The sequence below is a fragment of the Buteo buteo genome, chromosome Z (assembly GCF_964188355.1).
Source record: "Buteo buteo chromosome Z, bButBut1.hap1.1, whole genome shotgun sequence".
NCBI classification, from domain to species: Eukaryota; Metazoa; Chordata; class Aves; order Accipitriformes; family Accipitridae; genus Buteo; species Buteo buteo.
Genome location: NC_134204.1, coordinates 88,189,123 through 88,214,935, shown reverse-complemented (window position 1 = coordinate 88,214,935; position 25,813 = coordinate 88,189,123). Strand labels below are relative to the sequence as shown.

The 25,813-nt window shown below is 54.4% G+C and overlaps 1 protein-coding gene across 1 annotated transcript; it reads left to right on the top strand.

Annotated features, from left to right (window-relative positions):
* The first annotated feature begins 128 nt into the window (after window positions 1-128).
* Window positions 129-25,413, top strand: FBXO10 (F-box protein 10). The gene is made up of 11 exons (XM_075019654.1): window positions 129-334; window positions 3,532-4,122; window positions 7,915-8,766; window positions 11,223-11,372; window positions 12,829-12,965; window positions 16,873-16,943; window positions 17,545-17,697; window positions 20,005-20,280; window positions 20,582-20,892; window positions 23,493-23,674; window positions 25,085-25,413. The coding sequence occupies exons 2-11, from the start codon at window positions 3,538-3,540 to the stop codon at window positions 25,248-25,250; spliced, it is 2,883 nt and encodes a 960-aa protein (XP_074875755.1). The 5' UTR covers window positions 129-334; window positions 3,532-3,537; the 3' UTR covers window positions 25,251-25,413.
* The last annotated feature ends 400 nt before the right edge of the window (window positions 25,414-25,813 follow it).

Sequence of the window (25,813 nt, the reverse complement as noted above, 5' to 3'; positions counted from 1 at the left end):
GCGGCGAGGGGGCGGGGCAGCCGCCCTGAGCCACGCCCCCCCCTCCCCCGGCGTATGGCGCGGGTCCCGCCGGCGCGGCGGAGCAGAGCGGAGCGGAGCGGGGGTGAGCGGCGGACTCGGCCGGGCGGCTGGACCGGCGGAGAAAATCTTAACCACCAACCGCCCCGTGGGTCTACGGCCTCTGCCGCGGGGCTGGAGCGCCTCCTCCTGCCCGGTGCTGTCCGATACCTCGGCGGCAGCGGTTGGATCAGCGACCCGAGCGGCGGCGGAGTACCGGGAGGGGGCCGAGCCGTAGCTCGGTGCCGGTACCCACGCGAGTCGTGAGCGTCGCCAGGTCCGGCAAGGGCAGGGGGCGGTGGGACCGTGCTCTGCCCGGCGGGAGCGGCTCTGCTGCCCCGGGTAGGGCTACCCCCCCCCCGAGCCTCCCGCCGCTGCGGGAACCGCGGAGCTCCCGGTGAACGAGGCAGGGAAAAGCCGCCGGTCGCGGCGGAGGGAGGCTCGGCAGAACTTGTAGCCCGGTTTCTTCTTTCTCCAGCTTCCCCGCTGCCAGCGCTGCCCCGGGTTTGTGCCAACCCCCCGCCGCGAACCTCTTTGTAGGGAGGCGAGAAGCTGCTTTTAGGATCAGGTGCTGCGTCCCGGTGGGGTGGCCCTGAGCGGAGGACCGCGGGTGTTTTTCCACGGAGGAGCGTCGTCTGGAAAGAACAACCTGTCTGACCCCAGGCCACCTGCGGGCTCTGCGCTGGGGCGGCTCGGAGGGGCTCGGGGACTTGGGTGCTGGGTCCCCGATGGCCGTGAGGCTGGCGTGAAGCAGTCGTCGAGGCCTCCTCGGTGTCCTTTGAGAAAGGCAGCATCCTCGGTTCTTGGCTGGGCTCGACATCGGTATCGCCTCTCGCCAGGGAGGTGCTGGAGGATACGAAGCACCGACAGAGCCTGTGGTTTTATTGTTTCTTTGTTGTGGGCTTTGATCAGTTTTAGTTGTCTGGTAGTAAATAAGAGTGGCTCACTTTTATTTTAGTGTTTGTACTGCTACCACAGAGTTTAACGGTGAGGCTTGTTGCAGATTAACCCGTAATGATAAGCCTGCAGAAGGGAGAGGAACAGCAAAGAGAAAGTGCTGAGCTGTTTGCCTGCTTGAAAGGATGTGAGACTAAGTCGTGCCCCCTGCAAGTTCTGCTCAAAACTCTCGCTCTTCCAGTGTCGGTGTCTGGTTTCCGTGGCACCGCAAAGCCCAAGCTGGGATGTCGTGCCAGGGGAGAGGCTCAGCAGAGCTACCGAGCCCGCAGACCCCACAGACCGTAGCCGTGAGGGACACGGCACCGCTGAGACCTTCCTTCCCAGCAGACTGCGCGGAGTGCTGCTGGGGGAGTGTGGCAGCAAAGCTACATTCTTCTCGTAAAGTTAAAGTGGGGGATTCCCCACTGGGTACCCAGGTATTGTGTAGGACCCTAGCACTAACTTGAAATTTAGGTTCAATGCAAGTCTGTGCTTTCTTGAGCACCTTGTGATAGTTGCAGGATAGCTGGAAGTCAAGCGCTCTGTGAGGAGGAGTAAAATTTGGTCAGTATCGTTCAAAGCACTAAGCGCTTGCCTGCCTTGCCAGTGTGCATCCCTGAGAGAAGAAAGAAGCCTGGTTCCTGATTGCATTTAACAGCATCATATGAGAGGTGAACTCTGGCATTAGAGGGTAACCACAGTCCTTGCTGGAGTGTGTTTCCTGGCAAGTGGGCATGAGCTGGCAGTGGTGGGGTGGGCAGGGACAAAGCCAGAACCGCCTGGTGTGGGGTCAGAGCTGCTCCTGCCAGCAACGGCTCTCCCAGCTGCTCAGCTGACCTGAAGCCAGCCCATGGACGTGCATGCTTTTTTGTGTTGTCTGTAGGGCTCCGACCACACCGGGGCACTGATCTCTGGCTGCTGCGCGCTGGACAACGTGGACAAAGCGGGCTGCTTCAGGGAGAGTGCTGATGGATGGTGCAGCTCCCCATTTTGCATTACTGTTTTTTCTGCTCACTGATAATAACACCCCTACTCTAAAATACCAAGTGGCAAATTTTGTGAGGTTGTCTCCCTATTCAGTTAAGCTGCTTGTCTAGTGCTTTGTGGAGAGTGGTCGGAGGTGGCCGAGCACATGGGGCATCAGGAGGCTGGTCCGTCACTGCATGTGCTGGGTGGGGGGCCAGCGTGGGAAGTGGGGGCTGAGGTCCTGTCATCAGGAGGGGCATCATGCCACTGGCAGCCGCTGTTTTGCAGGGCAGGACATGGCAGCGAACGATGCTAGGCAGCTGGTGGCACGAGCTGGAGCAGAGGGACGTGGTCTTGCACGCCATCGGCAGCAGCAGCCTCATGCCGGGGTGGGACCGGGTGTCTGGGGTCCGTTACGAGCCGTGACTGCTTTGCTGGTGGTGCATTGCCAGCCGTCACGAATGCTTTCTTCTTCTCCATCACTCTTCTGCTCAGAGGGTCCCACTGGTGTCCCCGGGTGCTGGGCCGCAGGATGAACTCGGCCTCTGGAGAAAGCTCCACACCTTTCCTAATGAGCCCTGCATCCCAGAAAGGACCATCAGGCCGGTGCTGGGGACTCGCAACCCTCTCTGGCTTGCAGCACGACCCAAGCCGAACTCGTGGCAGCCCTGTGTCGTGCAGCGCACGCTTCCAGCCGTGCCTTTCACTCCCCAGAGGGGCTTCTGACCTTGCGCCCACCCCGCCTCGGCGGCTTCTCGCTCCGTGCCGCTGGGCGAGAGCTGGCAGATGGCTCTCCCAGGGACCCTCTGCCAGCCCCCCCCCCTCAAAAAAAGGCCCGTGTGCTGCTGAGCGGTTCCCCTCGGCTCTGCCAAAAGTCATGGCTCTCCCAGGAAGATTTGGCCTCAGCTTTGCCCTTCTCGGCTGCCGGCCGTGACTTATCCGGAGCGGTGTTGCAGCCGGTGGCCCGGGCAGCACGGTTTCCATCGCTGCGCTCAGCCTGCGCAGCCGTCTGCTCCTTCTGCCTCTCTGAGTGCCGGGGAGTCCTGCTGGGGCTAGAAGGGGGGTTTCCCCCCCTCCCCAAACCGCTGCCTTGCCTGGCAGTCCGGTCGTGGCTGCTGAGGTCTGACGGAGCGTGGCAGGGAAAAAGCCGGGCAGGGGACGCAGCAATGCCGCGGCCTGCTTGGGGCAGATTGGATGTGCTTGTTGCTGCGCAGCCTTTGAGCCCCAGGGTTAAGGAACAAGGTTTTTTAACGGCCCCGAAAGAACAGAGACCGTAGAACGGCTTGTTCGGGGATTGCCGGCCCGTGAGCGGGGCTAGCAGGAGATGGAGGGAGGGAGGCCGGCGGGGTGACGGTGGAGGGAGCGTGCCATAGGGTCTGCTCGGTCAGATCCCGTGGTCTCCGCCTGAGGTGTGCCGGCCTGCTGCTCTGTACGGCTCCGTCCCCGGAGAGAGATATGTCCGGCGGGGACTCGCGTGTCCCCATCGATGCAGTGTCCCTGCCCTGGCCGTCCCCTCCGTGCCCCAGGATCCCTTCAGGCGTGCTGCTGACTCCTGCGCCCTGTCCTTCGCAGGTGCCGATGGAGGTCAGCGGCCTGCCGGCGGAGCTGTGGCGGCTCATCTTATCCTACCTGCGCCTCCCGGACCTGGGCCGCTGCAGCTTGGTCTGCAGGACCTGGTACGAGCTCGTCCTCAGCCTGGACAAAACGCGCTGGCGGCAGCTCTGCCTGGGCTGCCTGGAGCACAGACACCCCAACTGGCCTAACCAGCCCGGCGTGGAGCCGCCGTCCTGGAGAGAGGCTTTCAAACAGCACTACCTGTCCTCCAAAACCTGGACCAAAAACACGCAGGACCCGGAGACCTCCAACTGCCTCTCCCTTTTCCGGAGGAGGAAGGGCCGGCGCCGGCTCTGCGTCGGGGCTGGGGGTGGATTTAGCAGCCTGAGGGCTGCCCTGGCTGCCGCCGGCCCGTACGACCGCCTCGTGCTGCTGCCCGGCGTGCACGAGGAGCAGAGCGAGGTGCTGCTGAAGGTGCCCGTGGAAATCGTGGGGCAAGGCAAGCTGGGGGACGTGGTACTGCTGGTGAGCATCGACCAGCACTGCCCCACCGCCCGCCTCTGCAACGTGGTCTTCATGCCGGCCCGCTTCACCTCGGTGGTCTACAAGGTGAGGCTTGGCGGAGCTGGGAGGGGGGGCGGTGGGGATGGCGAGGCCGGCGAGCTGTCGCAACCGAGGGGCTTCCCCCGGTCTGCAGGTATCCACGGAGTGTGGCCGGGGGGGTTCATGGGACTCCCTAATGCGTGGGGGGCTCGGGGGCTTTGTCCTCTGACTGTCTCTACTTCATTAGAGATCGCCAGAAATGCCACACAAATCACTGCTAGCAAGAATGCCTTTGGTTAGTAAAGCAAATATATATGTATCAGGCTATTACAAAGTACTATCAGCAATCAATAACACAGTATCAATCAATAGTATGGCAGCAATCAGCAACAGAAACAATCAATCGTATAGCAACAACCCATAACAGCAGCAAACAAGTAGGTAAATAGTGTAACAGCTTACTGCAAACTTACCACCAATACAACAGCAGATATGCTTATGGTAGATTACTTGTATGGTTGTATAATACAGGTATCAAGAGAATTAGACAGATTTCAGAAGGTGCCAAGTGATCTGTCGCAGGTGAATTATTAAGAGAGGTCATCGTGGTGGGGTAAACTAGAAGGGTTTTATGAATGGTTAAATGATGATCAAATGAAGATTAATTGATGATTGAATAATAATGAAATGGTAATCAAATGGTGATTTAGCAATAATTGAATGGTAGTGAGACACTGATTTGACAATGATTTAAATGATGATTTAAACGATAATTTAGATGGCGGTCAAACAGGACTACTTACCACACTTCCAATAATTAAGATGTAGCTGGATATATAAACGTCACTAGCATACAATACACTTTTAGGCCTAATGTAAAATGTCACTTGCCTTGCTGTAGGTATCAGATGCTGGGTGAGGGGTCTCTCAGCCTCAAGGAGTAACCTTGTGTCCCTGCTCAAGGCAGATCCCCACCACGCAGCCCACTGCCATACAGGAGAGCTAAATGGGCTCGAGGGCTGGCGGCAGATATTTATAGTGTAAAGTGATGAACTCTTGTGCAGGTGCACAGCTGTAATTTTGTCTAGTTTTGTTTAGTCCCAGCTCAGGGTGGTACTGTTATCTCCTGATAAGACATGCCCTAGACTCCTTCGTCCCTGAGAACATCTGGCATGGCACTGTTCTCACAGTTTGCACAGCAGGGCTGGATTCAGTCAGGGCTACTTGTCGGTGATGCCTCCACAAAAGCACTGTTCACTCGGTGAGAGTGGGAGCATCTCTTACACCATCCCAGAGATGGGAGGGCAAACCGAATCGACCCCAAAAGCAGGGCCAAAGGGGACCAGCGAAGTAACAGAGTCTCACATCAAAGATGCTCTCTGTCACAGTCGGGCGTCCCCAGCCAGGGTCCGAGATCTTCTAGCAGGTTCATGTGGAGAGTTCAGCCAGTTTAGGAAGGGAGAAGTACATGCAGGATGGGATGTTCTCAGAGAGAGAGGCTCCATTTTGGATAAAAATTAAGTCTGTTTTAAAAGGGTGTAGCACACCACCACTTTGAGCAACCAGTAGATGCTGTTAATTTCTGTTTTTCACCTGGAGCAGCCAATAGATGATGATGTTTTTGTTCTTTCAGAGCAATTTCATTTTTCTAGACTGTTTCCACTTTTCTAGATGATAACCTGCCATTACAGTCCCTCGTTTTCTCAGTGGTGGTATCTCAGGATGTCTCTGGTTTCTTAGTACCCACCTCAGAGGTGCAGCTGCACCCCTCATGGATGTTTCTGGCTCCCAGGCTGGCAGGCATTTTCCTTTGTTCACTGATTTTCCCCTTCTCACCAGCCGCCTTTCCGACTGCCCAGGTGGCGAGGCGTGAGTGACTTGAGAGGCTGGGCATGCAAGAGGCACCCCCGGGAGCCGGCACGCCCCGCGGTGCGCTCCACACCAGCCCCACTGCCCCTAAAACCGGTTGCTGCTGATGTGCACTCTGCCCTCAGCCTGGGCTGGGACCCCTCAACCAGGATGCCTAGGGTCTTCTCCAGACCTGTGCTAGGACAAGGGATCACAGGTCCAGCCCTGCTGCCGTGGTCCACCCCGACGGTACTTTGGTCCCTACGGACAGTTGCTGACTGGTCCAGAGTGGGACGTGCCCAGTGTGTGTGCTGCACCTGTGGAGCTCCTGTGGAGCTGTACCTCTGAAAATGAGACTTTCCTCATGATGACTCAGACCATCATTAGTTATAATTTACAGTTTCATTTCCTTTTCACCATTTCATTATGTGACACATTTAACTGAAACAGTCTGAAAGTCCCCAGGAGAAAGATAATGCACCAGCGTGCGGTGGGAGAGCTGAGTCACAAATCCATTGAGAAAGTCTCTGTTTGTCCATGTGCTGTGTTGCTGAAGCGGACATGTGGTGTCTTGCTCAGAGATGTCTCCTCCATTTGGCTGGTCAGTGTGGCTGCATTTCTCCTTTCTGGCTGTCGCACTGGTCTCTGCATGGGTGATGGTACAGCCCTTCAGCTGCTGTCAGTGGAATGAGAGCATTTCCTCCCAAATCTGTCAATGAAAAACAAATTAAAAAAGCAAACTTAGACCAAGCCTACTGGCAGTCATTAAAACCCTGCGAGCTGCAGTTTCAGAAAGGCTTTCACAAGCAGCCTCTCAGAAGCTGATTTGATTGTGTCCCTTTTAATTAGCTTTTTTTAATTAAAAAAAGGGAAGGTACAATTCAGTCTGGAGCAGGCTGAAGGGATTTCTGTGTGGTTGTCTTTGGGTACAAAGAAATGCCTTTCAAAACCTGTTCAGGGTACGACCGCTTCTGAGAGTACTCAAGACTGAAAACAAATGTTAGGACAGTGTGTTGGCTGCAAACTCTGGAAATCTCTGTAAAATTACCCTAGCTCACCTGTCACAAGCTATTGATCTGTCTGCTTTTAATGTGATGCACTAGGCAATTGAGGGATAGCTTGGGAAGAGAAAATAACAACTTAGGAGATTCCTAGTCAAATTAGGAGCACAGAAATTCCAAGCATACTGCTCAGTTTTTCTGACCTGGCTCCTCAGTACCCCGTTACATTTCTGTTGGCCTTTTCTGTAGATAAGCAGATACTTGCCCTGCCTGTGCAGGAGAGAGATATTTGGCCATGCACAATCATCCTGGTGGTTTGCCATGCACCCATAAATTGCTGTGTGCATTGCCTAGCAAAGCAGGAAGGCCATGGTAGGGATGGCGCACAGTTCTGTGAGTACCAGCAAGTCAGATGGGAAACTGCAGCCAGGGAACAAGGAACTGATGGTGTCTCTCCTACTGCAGAGTCAGAACATAATGCTTGTGCAGCAATATGGCACAGATTTTTTACCTGTTTTGCTTTGCACTTGAAGCATCGTGGGTGCAGCGTCCTTCCACCCAGGTGATATCGTCTTACCTGCTGCTTCACCCAGGAAACCCCTGAGTCCCTTAATCACGCCAGCTGGCAAATACATGTCTCTGAAGGTTACAGACTTTTCTGTGTAGGGAACGTTGCTAAGGTTTAGTGATCTTGGTACATCTCGGCCCTGTCTGCTCCCGTGTGTGACTGCTGGCCCTTGCTGAGATGCAAAGCTGTGTCTTGGCAGGGAAGTTAAGGGAGTGTTGCCAGCAGGGAAGAAAGTCAGTAGGCGTCACTTGTTGCAAGATTCTTTCTAACTCAGATTGCAGCACTGCATCTGTGCCTGTGTGAGCTTCTTGTATTTGTGACACCTGAATGCATATTGTGTTTGTGAGCGTGAGCTTGTTTGCTGTGGAAGGACTTCACGATACGTCCAGGGCTGCTTTTTCTTGCTTTGTGCAATGATGTCTCCTTGCGCTTACTCTCCAGACAACATCAGGCTATGTCCAGTTCGACAGTTGCAATTTTGAAAGTGGGCAGCTGCAGATCCATGCACCAGGGACGTGCCAGGTGAAGTTCTGCACCTTCAGCCAGTCCAGCATCTACCTCCGCAGTGTGGCCCTCTGCATCCTGGAGAACTGTGAGTTCACCGGCAGCGAGAACGCCTCTGTAACTGTGGAGGGCTGCCCGAGCTCGGACCGTAACTGGGCCTGCAAGCACCTGGCCGCGCTGGCCAAGTCCTGCGCAGCGTCTGTGCGGGAGCCCGACCCAGCCGTCTGCCCCGTGGCCAAGCGGGATGGCTCGGGGGAATTGCTGCTGGGGCCAGTGAGAACATGTGAGATTGTCGTAGGGGAAGAACGAAGCAGCTTACTCTCTGCTGCGGGTGCTCAAGACCTGCTTGGCTCAGCCCAGGAGGACTCTGAATTCGGAGAGAACCTGCAGGCAGCAAAGGAGGAGGAGGAGTACCCGGTCCTCGACTCAGACTCCAGTGACAGTGACTTACACAGCGACGATGAAGAGGATGCTCAGGCTATGTACAAACTGCCCTATCAAGGCCACAGCCTGAGTCACACGCTTGCTGACATTATGGACAGCAGACTCCAAAGCAACAGACTGCACGCCCTTCAGAAGGACCTTGAGCTCAAGTCTCTGCAGCAGGAGCTGCAGCAGGACAAGGAGGCCCAGTCTTTGGCCAACTCTCTGCAAGGCTGCATCATCCGACAGTGCCTTTTCAGGGATGGGAAGGGAGGAATATTCATTTATTCACGAGGGCAAGCAAAACTGGAAGAAAGCATCTTCAGGGATCTGACCTACGCAGTGCGCTGCATACAAAACAGTAAGGTGCTGTGAAGACTGCTGTGAGCCCTCTTCCCTCTCCCTCCTGCTCCACCAGCTCCTTTCCCGTGCATGGCTTGGGTTAACGAGCTCAAATGAAAGGCGGGTCACTTGCAGCCACCTGCTTTCTGCATGCAGTAACGTTGTAATTGCAATTGGAGGCATTAACTCGGTGGCATGCTGGGGTCACGTAGTCAGGCCTGCGCTACCTGTAAATTAAACTCTCACCCTGTAAAAGTGCTGCTGGTTGTCATCACCTTTGCTGGTCCCAGCACAGCCCATACCACAAATGCAGGGACTTGGGGACTGCGGTGTCAATCCCTCGTCTTGCCCCTCTCCATGGCCAGTCCTGGGTGCTTCAGGAGAGGCTGCAGGGGTGGGTGCCTGCCGCAGGCAGAGATGGGGTATAAGGAGGGATTTTGGCCAGGGACATGTGCTGGAGGCTGAACCGAGGTTTTCCCTCAGTACAGCATCACCTAACCGTGTGCTGGCCTGGAGCTCTCCACCTCTGTGCCTGTGTTCCTCTTCAGACAGGGTGGTGGTGGCGGCGAGGACTGGAGGGAGAATCGCACTGCCAAAATCCCCAGTGGTGGCAGCATCGGGGGAGCTTGGGAGGCTCCTCTCCAGCCACCTGCCCAGAGCAAGAGCATCCCCACTGCTCGGTTGGGGGAGCCTAGGATTTGGGCCTGTTTTTCAGTGTATCGCTTTAAAAGACTGCAAATGAAAGTTTTGTGCAGGGGGAGGAAGGGGCATGTTTTTCCGCCCAGTTCTGGGAAAGGGCTTTGCTGTGATGATGCTAGTTCCCCATCTGTAGTCCCCACAGGACTGCAGAGCACTGTTACCTGTGCAGGAACGCTTTGCTTCTTGGCAGTGGAGAACGGCAGCTTTCTTTCCAAGGGATACCCGTAGCAGAGGTGCCCTCCAAAAGGCCGACCCATAGACGCAGAATGGTGGCAGGAGGGAGCAGAGGCACCTCACGCAGCTCCACCGTGCTGCTCAGATGCTCAGAGCTGCTCGGGGGCTTTTTTTGTGGGAGTTAGGCTGGCGGGCAAATGCAGGTCCAGCACTTTGGACCACATTCTGGTTTTATTCCCTTTGGTTTGCTTCCCGTTCGCTCAGCAGCCTGGTTTTAACTGGTAGCAAACGGGAGGGAGATGAGGCCAGCCCATCTGCAGCTCGCAGTGAGATTTTGCTCGGCTAGGAATTAGGGCAGAGGGTCTTGTCGAGAGGTGGGTGTCAGAGCATCAGGCAGTGGGAGACAGTGAAATGCTCGCCTGCGAGATGAGGGCAAGGTGCAACACAAAGTGGGAGCACAGCAGAGCTGGTAAGGGCTCAGTGTCCTTGCTCAGCCAGGACCCTCCGGCACAGGGCAAGCCTGGACCAGGGTCTGGTGTGTGGGACCCAGCCGGAGCGGGTGCCTGTGTTTCTCACCTCCTGTAGCTCCCTCCCTGGGCAGCCAAGCATGATTGATGAAGACAGGCGGCTGTCAAGCCCTGCTGAGCTCCACGTTTAGTCGAGAGATTGAATGAAGCACCTTTCTGCAATGAGCAAATAAAAGGAAGTATAATTTAATTACCTTCTGATCTGTGTTGCTCATTGAAGTGGGATGTGCAAAGGCAATTTGTAGATTATTTCTTAGCACTCGTAAGACATGGATTTAAGACATGAATTTGTTTGGCTGGAAAATATTAAAAGATTGCTGCTGCCTAAATATTTAACTACTTATTTGCTTAGAGGAAACGAGGTTGTTAAGAGTGGTGTCAGTGACTTCAGTTTGCTGGCTGGGCCATTTCTGCCCCCGCATGGCAGGATCTTTGTTCTGAAGGCGCCAGGTGATGGGCAGGTCGTGTGCTGAGCGTGTGTGCTGTAGTGCACTGGCCCGGTCAGCTTCATGGGAGACTTGTGGGAGTCTCTGCATTATTTGACATGTCACCTCCGAGCAGCTCTGCGCAGCAGAGTCAGGAGGGAGCCTGTTGCCGACTGCGTACGGAGAGGATGCCGATGCAAATGGGGACTGCCTGAGCAGGGATGGGGCAGGTCTCTTGTACCACGAATGGTGTGGAGATGGGACGGGCAACGGTCGCTCACTGTTGCTGATGGTGTGCAATCGCAATGCAGTGAACGAAGCCGTTGGGCACACCTGAACGTCGGCTTTTCTCAAGCGGAGGGATGTGTAATGCCAAGAGGATATCTTTGCTCTAGCTGTGCAGCACCAAGCGCTGGGGGTCCCCATCCCCAAGCAGACCCATGCCAGTGCGTAATGCCCAACAGGCTTAACTGTAGCACTTGTCCACACGCACTGATCTTCTTTTCATCTGGCCTGTGTGCCTGGCACACCCCAGGTTGTGGGAGAGGCAGAGAGGTCATAGATGCACAGAGGTTGCAGAAGGGAGAACTATACCCTTTTTTCATGTCCTCGACCTTCTAACTACAACTGCAGGTGCTTCTCCTCTTCTCTGCAGGTTATCATGCTGAGGAATGACATCCACCATTGCAAAGCATCAGGGATATTCCTGCGCCTGTCAGCAGGAGGCCTGATTGCAGACAACAACATCCATTCAAACTCAGAGGCTGGAGTGGACATTCGTAAGGGAGCCAACCCCCTTGTTCTGGTACGTACCCCTCCAAACTGTGCTGGAGGGCAGCATGCTCTTTCTCTCACATGCTGTTTCTCTCCAAGGGGCAGCAGGGATCCATCTCCCAGTATAGAAACCACTGACCTTTCCGTTAGCTTTGCCCTTCAAACTGTTTCTTAGGGTTTTGTTGATGAATTAGACTACAGCTAACCCCAAGGTACAGCAAAGTGCTGTTTGATGGTACATGCATGGTCTCCTGCTCTGTTTGATGGTATGTGTCTTAAAATTGCTGTGCACAGAGGGCAGGGTAGGGGAATGTTCCCCTATCAAATAAATACCCCTGTGTAATGAGTAAACTCGTGCAAGCAATGCAGTAAATCAGGAGGTGGTAAATCGGCACTGTACCGTAAATTGTTTCTCGCGTACTGGGAATCATGTTGTCTACCCTAGGAGTTGGTGGAGGGTCTCAGCGCTCTGCCTAGCCTTGGCCAGGAGGGGAGCAGCAGCCTGCTTTCCAGTGGCATGGCTTTTCCTCCAAATGAGTAGTGTCTCCAGCTGTGCAGTGGGTGACCTTGTCCCTGTTTATTGAACACTATATCTGTAGTCATCCTTGAAGGAACCGGGGCCTCACTGTGCAGGGAGAGGCAGAGAGGGAGACACTACCATCCAAGTGACCCTCTGGCTGCATCAAACTCTCCATGTGAGCTCTGCACAGGAGATGATGGGGCAGGCAGAGCTGTGGGCCCGTGGAGGAGGAGGAGGTGGCAGCTCACCCACGGAGCCGCAGGGCATGTCTGGCCTCAGTTGCAGCTTTGAGCTGCTGCTTGTTGCTTTGCCTGGTTTGGCAATTCCTACCCCACCACTCCAGGAGATGCCGGACTGGGACTGCTGTCCTGCGCAGAGGGTCCCCGTGTACCTCTGTCCTCACGGGAGATGTTGGCCCCTGTGGAGAGAAGCAGCCCTGTGGCTGTTGACAGTGGTCATTCAGGCTGTGCAAAGCGGCGTCTAACACCTTGAGAAAAGGCACCATGCTCTAACGCCAAGCCCCCTGCTTGGACTCCTCTGCCTCCAGCTCCTGTGAGGTGCCACCGAGGGTCTTTTCCTCTTGGTGGCCATGGGGAGGTGTTGGACTTGCAGCTCCACCAGCCCTGGCCAGTGTCAGATGGGCTGCGGAGAGCAAAACATCACCAGGTCCGGGGCAGCCCTTGGAGATGTCAGCAGGAGCTGCTGGAGGAAGAAGAGGCTGCAGGCATGATGGGAAGGGCAGTTAGGCATTGTGTACTAGAACCCCAAAGAAAGGTAAAACTTAAGTGTGCCTTGACCAGTTGAGAGTGATTTCTTGGCAGCTGGATTAAATACCCTTCTGCCCTTTTCCCCAGCAGGGTTGGGAGCTGTTGCTTTTCTCTGTGGTTGCTGTCTCCTCTTGCTCACTTTTGTGACCTTCCTTCCTTTTGCTTTTATTCTCTCTACATGTGCAAAAATAAAACCATAGTGCAATAAGATACACAGTGGCCTTCGCTCGGGCATTGTCGTCGTTGGCAACGGAAAAGGCATCATCCGTAGCAATCAGATCTATGGGAATAAAGAAGCTGGCATTTATATTCTGTATAATGGAAACCCTGCTGTGAGGTATGTTAGCTAGCACTGACCTCTCTCTCTCCTCCTTCATCTGTTAAGAATTATTCCTCCCACTGTGCACACTTTTCTTCTCTTTTTTTTGTACCCCCACCATAGAGCAGGAATAGGCCCATGGTGCACTAGTGCCTTTCTGTGACTTCCCTGTATCTGCTTGCTGCACCCAGGTCTTTGCCAAGTGCCAGTGCTGGGTTTTCCCCCTGGATCTGAGAAGGACACAGGTTGTGTTCAAGATGAACAACTCACACGTGTCATGGTGCTTTTTGCAGGGAAGGGGGAAATGGACCTCAGAACTCCAATCATTGTTACTCCAATTCAGCTTTCTGCTTTAAACACCTGGAGCTACTGAGTCGTGTTTGTTTAATACCATTTGGTTTAGATGTTAGTGTTGGTGTCCGGCAGGCTTTCTTCAGGTTGACGCCATCAGCTTTACCTGGTGGTATCAACTGGTAGCAATGAACCCAGAAATGAGATGGCAGCTGGAGCACGGTATTTGTTACAGATGTGAGGAGCATCTCATCTGTACTGCCACCCCTTCCTGCCTCTCACTGTGCCTGTGGGTGATAAGAAACAGGCGTGTGACAACTCACCAAGGTGCTATAGAGTGGAGTGTGTCACTGTCGTGGTTTAACCCCAGCCAGCAACTAAGCACCATGCAGCCACTCATTCACTTCCCCCCCCACCCAGTGGGATGGGGGAGAAAATCGGGAAAAGAAGTAAAACTTGTGGGTTGAGATAAGAACAGTTTAATAGAACAGAAAAGAAGAATCTAATAATGATAACGATAACACTAATAAAAAGACAACAGTAATAATAAAAGGATTGGAATATACAAATGATGCAGAGTGCAATTGCTCACCACCCACCGATCGCCACCCAGTTGGTCCCTGACCGGTGATCCCTCCACCCCCACTCCCCCCAGTTTATATACTGGGCGTGATGCCACATGGTCTGGAATACCCCTTTGGCCAGTTTGGCTCAGCTGTCCTGCCTGTGTCCCCTCCAAACTTCTTGTGCCCCTCCAGCCTTCTTGCTGGCTGGGCATCAGAAGCTGAAAAATCCCTGACTTTAAACTAAACATTACTTAGCAACAAGTGGAGAGATCAGTGTGTTATCAACATTCTTCTCATACCTAGCTCAAAAACACAGCACTGTACCAGCGACTAGGAAGACAATTAACTCTACCCCAGCTGAAACCAGGACAGTCACAAAGGGAAGAAAATGGTTGCCCTGGATCACCCCCTAGCTAGGATGTGAGTATTCATGCTGGAAGTGTTGATAGTCAGTGCTTCACCCTCAAGTCCTGCAGATCTAATGAAAGCGACTTCTTGCAGGTTCATGATCTGTGTGCAGAGCTGGTGAGTTTTAGACAGACTGCCTGTACAGACACTTAAGAACAGGTTACTGAGGCACTTAGTCTAGGTTGGGAGCTGGAGAGGAGAAGTCTGCACCAGATGTACCAGCCCTGAAAACACAGGGGTCAGGGCCAGGCTTTCCAACAAGGGATTATGAAAGTGCTCTCTGAGAGATGTATTGATTTCTGTGAAAAGTGGTAGTGTAACGGCAGGGCCCAGCAGTGCAGAGGAGACACACTGCAGGATGGAGAGATTCACAACATCTCCTTCCCTCCGTACTTTCTCGCAACTTCTTTGGCAACCCCAGCCTGCACGTGACTGATGTATGACCGTCCGTGCTTGTTGGCACGTAGGAGATGATGGAGAGGAGGCAGGGAGGAAGCTCGGTGGGAAGACACTTTTTTTCTCCTGACCAGCCGCCCACTTTGGAGGAGCCCCCGTGCTCTGTTTGTGCGTGCTGCTCTGTGCTGCCTTTCGTCTGTGTTGTCTTGAGGCAGGCTCTGGCACTGGTTTAGGCTGGGTGCACTGGTGTTATCCTGGGTGCACTGGTGTTATCCTGGTGGTGCCATGTACAGCTGTGTTGAACATGGAGCTCAGCGGGAGCTGTTGGCATGGCTGGGACTCACGGATGGGATGGCGTGTACAGCTGCAGGCAGGCAGGGCTGGCAGAAGGGAGGTGTTTATGGTAGGAGTAATGTCCTTTGCTGGGTGCCTTTTCCACAGCTGGAAACAGAATAATGTTTTGCCCGTTCCTGAGAGCTGCAAGCCCAGCTCTGTCCTGTGTTGCTGCCTGGCTGGGGGACAGGTTTCGGTGGGGTGTTTTGAGGGGCTCTGTGCAAAAAGCAGGGAGGTGTCCTTCTGAGAAATCTGCCAGCAATGTGGGTGCTGGGTACCATTTTTTAAGCATGATACAGGCCCTTGGGCCTGTATGTCTTCCAGTCAGAGGTAGCCCTCAGCAGCTAAAAAGTTGTTTGGGTCAGACCACGTCCCCTGCTGTGCCGACACCAAGGCTGGGAGGTACGGGGTGTGATGGTGCCCGGTGGTGCAGGGCTACTGTCCGCTCCCCTAAGCTGGTGAGAGCAGCACTGGAGGGCACTGCTCTGCAGCGGTGGGACTTGGGCAGCTGATACCCCCCCACACACACCCCTTGTGTTCCTGGGGGATTGCCTCTGGGATAGTTTCACGGCTTCTCTTCCTCCTTACCCTCGCAGCTGCTGGTGCAAGCACGGATTTCAAGTACAGGCACCTTGTGCACTCTTCTCACCAGGTCCTTCTTTCTAGAGGCAGGTGGACATCTCACTGCAGCCCACAAGCAGCTTTCTATTCTCTGGGCACAAAGCAATAGCCTGCTTTGCTCTGGCAGGGCAGTGGGGGCTTCCCTCAGCTGCCAGACCAAGGGGTCCTGCCTGAGCAGGCAGCTGTGAGCGGAGGGGCAGCCGTGCCGGGGCAGCTGAGGACAGGAGAGGCATTAGCTGGCCGGCGAAGTGGAGCGGACCCCGGTCTGCCTGCAGTTGTCCCCAGGGAGCAGGATGGCAGCGTGAAGTGCTGCGACCACCCTTCCACCCACAGCCAGTGCTGGTGATGGCATGTCACAGGCGCAGCTTTCCCACCCCGGCTCGCTGCTGTAGAAGCTCCTCTGCTCTGGGGAGCGGAGACGCATCCAGTCAGCGCTCCTGGGTGGATGCTGGGACAGAGTCTGTGCCAGGCGCTGCGCTCAGTAGGTCGCCGCGAGCTCGAGATCACCCTAATTGCTCTCCCGCTCTGAACCTCATCAGCAAGCCGGAGACTCGGGGTCACGTGGAGGAGGAACTGGTGGTGGGCTTGGGGTTCCTGGGCTTTGTTCCTCCTGACAGGCGGTAGGTGGGTGCCCAGGGGACAGCGGGTGACTCCTCTACTGGGGCACAACAGAGCCCACACTTGCTCTCCAGACCGTTGCTCGCAGCGTGGGAGTTGCTCCTGCCACCGCGTATAATGTTTCCTGCCATCAACTGCAATCACTGTCTGCCTGCTGGCTTCAGGGCTCCTCTCAGAGCAGCAGTCCCATGGCTGATAAAGTCTCTCACCTCCTTCCTGGGATGGGGAGGATGGGAGAAATGGGCTAAAGCCCTGACAGACTTCTCTGCAGCATCCACCTAAGTGGGCTCTGGCCACTACATGGTGTGCCTCCCATGCTTTTCTTTGAGGGCACAGGGGTCTGCAGCTTGGACCCCCTGCTCCATGCTGCCCACAGGGGTACAGAGGCTGCAGCAGCCGGCTGTGCCTTTCTCCGTCCCTCTTTTGTACTTTTCTCTCCTTGGAAGTGGTTTGGCTGTCAGTAGCTCCACTCTGCTTTGCATGTACCTTCCCCACTGCGCTTCCCTCTCACTGCATTTCGCTGTGTGGCTGCCCCATGCCCAGTTTTCACTGCTGGACACAGGCAGCAGGCTGTGACAAGGAGGCAGCCGGGAAGACTGGTGCCTCTGCAGGGACCTGCTGCGCTTGCATTGGTGCAAACCGTGAGCAGGCAACACTGCTGCTGGTAACTTTCTTTTCTTCTCCTACCTCAGTGGGAACCATATTTTCCAGGGACTGGCTGCTGGAATAGCAGTGAATGAGAACGGGAGAGGCCAAATCACAGGTATGGGAATGAAAATGGCATTCTTATGCCCAGTTTGTTTCTGCCTTTAAGCCTCTGTCTGTTTGTTTGATTGCAAAACTTATCTTGTTTTGGTTCTTGGGTGACTTTAGGTGCAATAATCCCCTGGTTTGCATTTTGTAGTTGGCATTTCTGCCACTGACAGAGGGAGCATGTCTTTCCGCAGTGTGTCCTCCAAATTATTGTTCCCTTTGTCTCTGGCCCAGCTGGCATGTGGAACTGTGCTCCAGAGCAATCTGCCGTATGGACTGCTTTCTTTCCTCCTCCCGTGCCATCCAGTTTATAAGCTAAAGCTGTCAATGACGTTTTCCTACTGTCGTGGAACCTTCGAGTGGATTTCCACTCTGCCCTACACCTCAGAAGACAGGGATGTAGCAGTTACTAGAACTGCTAATGACCAGTGTCCTGTGCGGGAGAGCATTGCCAGGGGAATGGGGGAACGGGGACGCTCCTGGGGCTTGGGCTCTGCCGCAGGTGATGGGAACTTCTTGGTGGGGCCAGGTCTCAACTTGCCAGGTCTCCTTGCTCTTCCGTGGGCTGGAGGCCTGTGTGTGGTCACCTCATCTTCCTTGCTTGGCCCTAGGGAACGTCATCTGCGAGAACCAGTGGGGCGGTGCGGACATCCGCCATGGGGGCGACCCCGTCCTCAGGAACAACCTCATCTCCTGCGGCTACTCGGACGGCGTGGTGGTGGGCGAGCGTGGGAAGGGCCTCATCGAAGGAAACGCCATTTACGGTAAGGAAGCAAGCTCAGGGGAGAACGATTCTTGTCTTCTCCCCTGTCCTCTTGGGCTTGCCGTGCTGCCTTCTACCTCCGGTGCACTCTGGAGCTGCGGTGGGTGCCCAAGAAGGGGCTGGTGGGGCATGCCCGGGGGTGTTGTCTCAAAAGCAGGGTTCGGTACCTGGTGTGCAATAAGCCAATCTTACATATAGAGCTGGGATATTTATTTAATTCATGTCTGTGCAGAGATGAGTGCTAGGTGATAGTTCCACAAAGCTAGCGCACCACACCAGAGAACTACAACGTATTTATCCTGTTACGTGATTAGTAAAAACCCACCTAAATTTACATTCAGTCATTAGTAGTCACCATCTCATCTACTGTTGGTTAGCTGTATTTAAATTAGCCTTGCTTGCTATGTAAAGTAGCAAGCAGGCTCCTTGCAGGTGTGGGCAGGCAAGTCTTTTTGGTCTTGAATTGAGTCGGTCGTTGCGATCTCCCCCTGCTGCCTTTACTTTTCCTCCAGTTCATGCTTCTTCGGCAGTCATCCGGCTTTTGGCACCTTCTGGATCAGGATGTTTCTTTCTTACCAGTCTTCAGTTCCTCTTCAAGGGTGTAGTCCTTAGCAAAGCATGGCCTACACAATGAAGCTACTGATTAATGGTCATCCTAAATCAAGCAGGGTCACTACGACCTAGGCATTAACCAACATATGGCTTTACTTAGTCTACATTTTAGCTAAAATCAGATTGCAAAATTGTATTTTACAACTATGCAGACAACTGTTCAGTAGCATTTCCACATAAAATACTTTTAATGCTAAACTATATAAATTACCCAGCCTACAGGAGGGACCTGTGGTGTGTGCCCAGGATGCTTGGCTGGGAACAGCACCAGGCCCAGCCCAGCACAAGCACTCCAGAGCTTGTGCCACCAGTGCTGCTGGGCTGCAGCTCATGAGGGGCCCCTCTCCCCGCTGAGAAGACCTCCACTTTGTCTCCAGTGGAGGGCAGGAGCTTTGCTTTTGAGCCCCGAGACGGAAAATGGCTTTGCACCATCGCCCTGGTGCAGGACAGGGTTGCAGAAGAGGATGCACGGTCCCCACGGGGCAAGGGGAGCTGCGTCTGCTCCTGTCCTGCACCCAGCTAACCCAGGGCAGGAGGAGTCTGGCAGGGTCTGTCATCTAACAACTGGGCTAATGTCTAACAGAGCGTAAATTCCCCATGTGATTTTCTCAGGAAACTGGAAATAGCTTTTTTAAAGGGGTTTTACAGCGGCTGCGGAGAGACAAGTGCTGCAGAGAGCCCACCGCTGCCAGGGCAGGGGTCTGAGTCCTGGAGGGGCTGTGCCCTTCTCTGGTCCCATTTAGGATGGAGATTGGATGCAGCCAGTCATGTAGCATGGCTTTGTGTGCATCTGTCTGTCCCATCTGTCCCGCTAGTAATGCTGGAGGCAGTGGTGGCCAGTAGTGCTGGTGGCCGGCATCAGCCCCTCACAGCGAGGGTAAGGTACACAGACAGGGAGTTCCCAGAGGTTTTTGGAACAGCAGTGGACCGGGCACGAGGAGGGTGGTCGTAGGGCTCAGCCACCCTGGGGGTGGTGAAGCCGCAGCTCAGCCGGCATATTAAGACACTGGAGAACACACCTGAGCTCCCGAGGCCAAGCCTTGGGGAAACCCAGCTCAGTGCTCCTGGACCTGCTTGCTTCCTGGCTCCGGAGGCTCCCAGTCCTGGAGGAGGAGAGACCAGGGCACATGGGCTTCCAGCACTGCGGCTGCCCATCTGCGGCAAAGCCACTTGTGCGTGGAGCCAGTGGACGGGGCTGTGCCCAACCATCATAGAATCATAGAATCATTTAGCTTGGAAAAGACCTTCAAGATCATCAAGTCCAACCATCAACCATGCCCACTAAACCATGTCCTGAAGTACCCCATCTACTCGCTTTTTGAATATCTCCAGAGATGGTGACTCAACCACTTCCCTGGGCATCCTGCAGAGCCCCAGGGCAGTGGGGGTTTGCCTCCTGGTTGTGTAAGTTAAATGAGGGGACTTGAGCTGGGTTCAGAGCATGGACAGTGCCAGGAGGGGGTGGAGGTGGGGAAATGAAGGCACTGAGCTCGTGGACTTGAGTTGGCCCAGTGGGACCAAGTCAGGGCCAAAGGATCTCTGTAAGCCCCTGACATATAGGGTTAGCCCTTCATGTGTGCTCGAAGAAGAGAATCACCTCCATCCCACCTGCACCGCACATAGATTACCAGCTGCTTTGGGGCAGGGCTGAGGGTCTCCAAGCTAAGTTGGTGCGCTATGCTGCCCCACACTACAGGCAACAAGGGCTGTGGCGTGTGGATGACGTCCTCCAGCCTCCCGCACCTCATCAACAACCAGATCAGCCACAACAGCATCTACGGAGTGGCGGTGTTCTGCTGCAAGGACGACGCTGGTGACTACCCCCCCAGTCAGGGGGGCAGCGAGAACTTCCAGGAGGAGAGGGAAGGTCCTGGCGGGGAGAACGACCCCAACAGTGAGGAGGAGCACCCGGCTGCCCGGCGTCCCATCAGTGTGGCGCTGGTGGAGTTGAACAGCATCAACCACAACGGAGGTGAGCTCGAGGGTCCGGGGGTCTTCGTGGGCTCCAGGAGAAGGGGTGGTGTGCTGAACGGTGTGTTGTCTTGGCCCACCAGCGCTGGCATCTGCCTCAGCTGCCACGAGGCCAGGAGCACCCTGGAGAAGTGGTAGGCTGAGACCTGAGCGTGAGTGGGTTTTGCTCCTTAAGCTCTGTGTCAGAAAGAAAGTCGTATCGTGGCAGAAGAAACCGGGTAGCTGTTCGAAATAGACGTTTGTGGCCGTCACAACCGAGGCTCCAAGCTCTTAACTGGTAGCTCTTCTTTTTTGGTTGGCAGCTGCTGGGTTGCACATCAAGAGCAGTGAGGCGCTCAACGTCATCGCCAACGTGATTCACGCCAACCGCGACGGCGGGGTGGCGGTCCTGCAGAGCAGCCAGCTGACGCGCATCGCGAACAACAGCATCTCCTGCAACAGCCGGGGAGGCGTGCTTGTCGAGGCCGAGTGCCAGGTGGAGCTGCGTGGCAACGGCATCTATGAGAACAGCAGCCACGGTATCGTCTCCAAGGGGGAGGGCATCATCATGGAGAACGACATCATCGGCAACCACCGGTGTGGCCTTCAGCTGCTCCAAGCAGCGGACATGAAGGTGCGTCCTGCAGAGAGCTGAAGGGGGGGCACCGGCTTGTGCCTCCCTACGGCCGGGGGCAGAGGCGAGACAGAGACTGCTGCTGCTGCCCTCCCACCTTGGGTGAGGGGGAAGACAGTTAGCAAGCCCCCAGTTAGCCAGCAGGACAGGAGGGACCACCCTGGCATTGCCAGCGGGAGGAGCAGACAATCAGGATTGCATCCTCGACCCTGTGATTAGAGGGGGTTGTGATTTCCAGGCTACGTTAGAATTGTGTCCAACTGATCGAGGAAAGTTGTCCCCCGTCTCCTTTGGCATTGGGAGGTGCACCTGAAATGTCGTGTCCAGTTTGGGACCTCGAGGTCAGGAGGGAGGTGGAGTAAAGGGAGAGGGTCCATGGTAGAGCTACCAGGGTGGGCAAGTGCTGGGACACAACTGATGGGATGAGGCAGAGGGAGCTGGGCTTGATTCGTCTGGCAAAGAGGAGGCCAGGGGGGACCTAAGAGCAGCCCACAGCTACCTGAAGGGCCATCAGAGCCAAGCCCTTCTCAGCAGTGCCAGACAGTACAACAAGGGTCAACAGCACAACTTGTAGTGGTCCTTGGGCACTGGGAGGTCCGGGTGGGAGACTGGGGGACCCTTCTTGCCTTGGAGGGTGGTGCAGCCCTGCAAGAGGTCACAGAGCGGTGTGGGGTCACCATCCTTGGGGGTTTCCAAGCCTTGGCAGAAAAAAGCTAGGGCTGCTCTGATCTAGTGCTGTGGACAGTCCTACTCCAGAGCTCCCTTCCACCAGCACTCCTTAACTCCAGGTTTTTTTTGTGGGCAGTCACTGGGAAAGGGCTGGAGGAAAGTCAGCAGAAATTGTTTGAGGGGAGACATAGGTGGGAGTTATGTAAGCATTTGGTTTTAATAGGGCCAGCAGTGCAAAAGTGGAATGCATTGCTCAGAAGAAAGTGATGTTTCCATCCCTAGTGGGTTTGAAGTGTGTCACATCCTAACATCTGTCAAGAGAGGTTTAGAAGTGCTCTGTAGGGCCCAGAGGGAGGAGGTGAGATCTCCCTAACCTCAGCATTGTTTGGCCCATGCTTATTATTGCTCACATGCAGCAGGAAAGCACACATGTACCAGCAGAGCTGGCCACGCTGCCCCAGAGCACTCAGTGACAGCAGTGTGAAAGGAGGTCTATTAGCAGCAGCTGCTTTTCAGATGGACAAGCACATGGGGGAAGGACTTCTGCAAGCTCACACCATTGCTCAGTGGCAAAGAGTAAATTTTGGAAGTCCTATCTCAAGGCTGTATCCTGTTTGACAGTGATCCACAGGTGGCTTGTCACATCTGTCTGATGTTTAAACCTTGGTAAAGGACAGCTCAGTCATCATTTCCCACAGGCGGATTCACAGATAGCTTGTAGATGAGACCTCTCTTCCCTCAGAGCAGCAAAGGGAATCCTGTGCATTTTGGTGCAATGACGTTTGACAAAGTCCATCTTCTCCCAGGCTTGTCCCCTGTATCTAACTGAGTGGCACAGTCAAGTGGGTGATCCTGTAGGCCTCTGTTGGAGATTTGCAGGCTGTGTGAGCTGTGCTGAAGAACTGGATTTATTGGAACTAGATTTTTTTGGAAGTTAGATGCAGTGTTCCAGCATCTCGCCAGTTCCCAAGGTTAATACCTGGCTCAAGGTTGCCTCCGTTCTGTTCTTTGTTGAGGTGAAGCCATTGGGCATCAAAATGATAGATAAATGCAATTTAACTCATTGTCAAGGACCCCTAAAATGAGTATACAGAAAGCCCCGCCAAGACAAATGCTCTGCATGAGTCCTGCAGGGGCTGCAGACTCCTTTTGAAAACCATGCCTGTAGAAAAACATTGTCCTCTGGACCAGAAGGTAAAGACCACGGAATTTTCTGTGGTGCCAGCTGTCCAGTCTCCTGGAGCACACAGGCAGGACACATATTGCAGCGTTCATTTGGGGAGTGGAGCAGGGGCCATAGGTCCTTGTTGAAGTACTGGCGATGTCGTGGTGCTGTTGTTTCTTGTCTGCCCACTGGCAGAGCCCGAAAAATGCCTGAGAGCAGGTGAGATGATGTGCGGTACTGGGTGGGAAGAAGCGCTGGGCAAGGAGCTTTGCAGCATCTGTTGCTGTGGATCCAAGGAGGAGAAACGACCAAACTGATCTTCCAGATGGTGGCAAAGCAAGAGCTTGTCTTTCTTGTGAAGAAGAGACTCCTAAGTGCTCTTTTTTCATATACAAAGAAGTGACAGCCTGTAAGTCCAGCCATTTGAAACCTGAAGGGCAAGGAGCAGCAGCAGGTTCGTGTTTAGCAGCTTCTGTGCTTGTGTTTCACCACGGGGTTGAGTACCAGCTTCAGGGAAGCCTGTAGCATCTAGCACTGACAGCAGCTGAGCCGCCAGCTGGGGCCACCAGTAACGTGTGGAAGGTCTTGGGAAAGCTTGTGTGCGCATGGCTATGGCACATCCAGTCTGAACCCTTGGTATGCTCCAAGACTGCCAGGGAGTGCTAGTGAGCCTGCAGAAGGGCTTTGGTGTTTGGTTTTGTGTTGACTAAAGAGCTCTTTGAACGGTGTCCTGCTTGGGCCATCCCGTCTAAAGCTTATTTTGCAGGTAACGAAGAACAGGATCCAGTCCTTTCAGGACTATGGGATTGCTCTCTTTGATGAAGCCAAAGGCCTGGTGCAGGAAAACCTCATTTTCCAAGGGAGATCCAAGAAATCCATTTTGCGGCTGATGTCAAATGCAGAGGATTGCGTCATCCAAAACAACATGCTTCTCACCTTCAAGAAAAGGTGAGGCCACTGGCACCATGGGGTGCAGTTGTGAGCTTGGAGCCACTGCTGTGCTCCTGCAGTGCTTTTGTAGCTTCCCACACCCGCTGACCCGTGGCACCAGCCCTGCTTGCGTGGTGAACCACACTGCAGGTGAGGACTGCAGATCAAGCAGAGCCAAGATGTCTCTCACTGGATACCTCTAAAACCAGCTGAGGGGCTTGGATTATTCCTTGACAAGCCAGTGTGGGTCTTCACGATGTCTCTGAGCATAGGGACATCTGCCCGAGCTCATTTTCCTGCCCAGTGCTGCCTTTGAAGCCTGGCTGCTGAGTTTGTGCACTGCACTGCTGTCCCTGCAGTACGGACAGCCCTTGGGGTGTTGGTGGTCTGGGCCATGAGAGTCAGAGGTAGGAAGAAAAGCCAGAGCCACCCCCCTGCCTGCACTGTGCTTTTATGCTGGCGGGGAGGAGGTTGGCTTCAGGCACCAGATTCCACCTCCAGGCTTTTGCTACCAGAGCAATGTGAATAATGAATGGGAAAATGGATCTTGACGTGCTTGTTTTTCCCTGACGTGATTTAGCTACCCTGGTATTTGTGCCAGTAGAGAGAGAATGTGTCTTCTGGTGGTCTTCAGAGGTGCCGCTGTAGCTGCAGACCTTTAATAGCTATTGCAAAGCTTTTCTTAGCTGCTGGCTGTCACCCAGACCTCGGTGACTCTCATTGTTATAGGCCTTATTCAAAACAGGTCGCTCTAGACCAGGACTCTGCAGCAGATGCCTGAGGAGGGAAAGCCAGACCCCTGTCACCCATACAAGGGGTGGGTAATGAGGGGATTGTTCTTTTTAGCTAGAAATTTGGCCTTGACTTTTCTCTCTGGGTCACAAATCTTGGTCCAGGGTGTGGGAGAGGACACAGTGAAATTGGGAGACTTGCATTACTGGAGGGAGGTTAGGACATGTGGTCCCCCAGGTTGATGATGCTCTCACCCGGTCCTCTAGACTCCCATAGCATGAAAGTCAAGTGCACGAGAGAGGACTCTCAGCACCTCCTCCAGTGCCCTTAGCACTATGATTCCTCCATTAGGTTTTCAAACCTGGCCCCCTTTAGGCAATTCTTGGGAGGTCCCAGCATTGACTCTCCTTCTGCAGGCTCTTGCCCCATCTCGCAGAACTTGCAGTCACTTAGAGGTGTTGGCTGTGAAATCACAGAAAGTAGTTTTTGCAGTAGAGCAAGATGTTCTGTCTCAATTCTCCAACCATTTCTGTCCCACTTGTGTTTTGGAACAGACGTCGCGTGGTGAGCATTGTGCACCTGCCAGCACTGCTCTGCCCCTTTCCCCCTTGAAGGGTGAACCTCAAGGGAGTGTTTCTAAGGCTGCTCTGGAAGCACCGTTTCACCCCACTCATGGGGTGTCTCTCTTTTTCCCAGGTTTGATATGGAGTGCATGCTGATCAACCCCCCAGCACGGCCTCACATCGAAGGAGGTGCCCTGGGGTCCTGCGCGGCGGCTGGTGGTCAGAGGGTTTCCAGCATAACCACCAGGGTGGATGGGGGCTGCCACAACCACGGGAGCATCTTCTGCACCGTTCTTTGACCGGGGAGGGAGGTTTCTTCACCAGTCTCTCCGCCTGTCTTTTCTCTAGAGCTGCCGCTGGGAAGCTCTCACAGCTCAGGAACAGGGACCCCCAGTGGACTGTACTCCTTTTCCATGAAGGATTTTGCAACTTCAGTGGCACCTCACTAAATAAAAAAAATAGCTGGGAAAACAGCCATTAATGTCTTCCTCTTTGCCCACCGAGATTGCTGATGGGTTAATTTATAAGTGAGCAGTTCCTTAGATGAATTTGCTGGGCCTCCCCAGCCTGAGGTCCAGACAAACCTCTCTTCCTGTGGGGCCCTGCAGCATTATTTATTTGGGAATCACTTGCTTTGAAGCTTCTTTGTCAGTGACCGTCTGCATTTGTGCTGGAAGACTGAGAGACTGACAACGTGCCCTGTGTGGTCTCGCTCAGTTTCTGTTTGTGCTGATTGTGACCAAGAAGGGGCGCACAGATCAATGCAGACAGACGGACGCACAGACATACATACATGCGGTGTGGGTCCCTCCAGCAACCGGGGTCAGATACTGTCCGCCCAGTCCCTGCCCCTGTGTCCCAG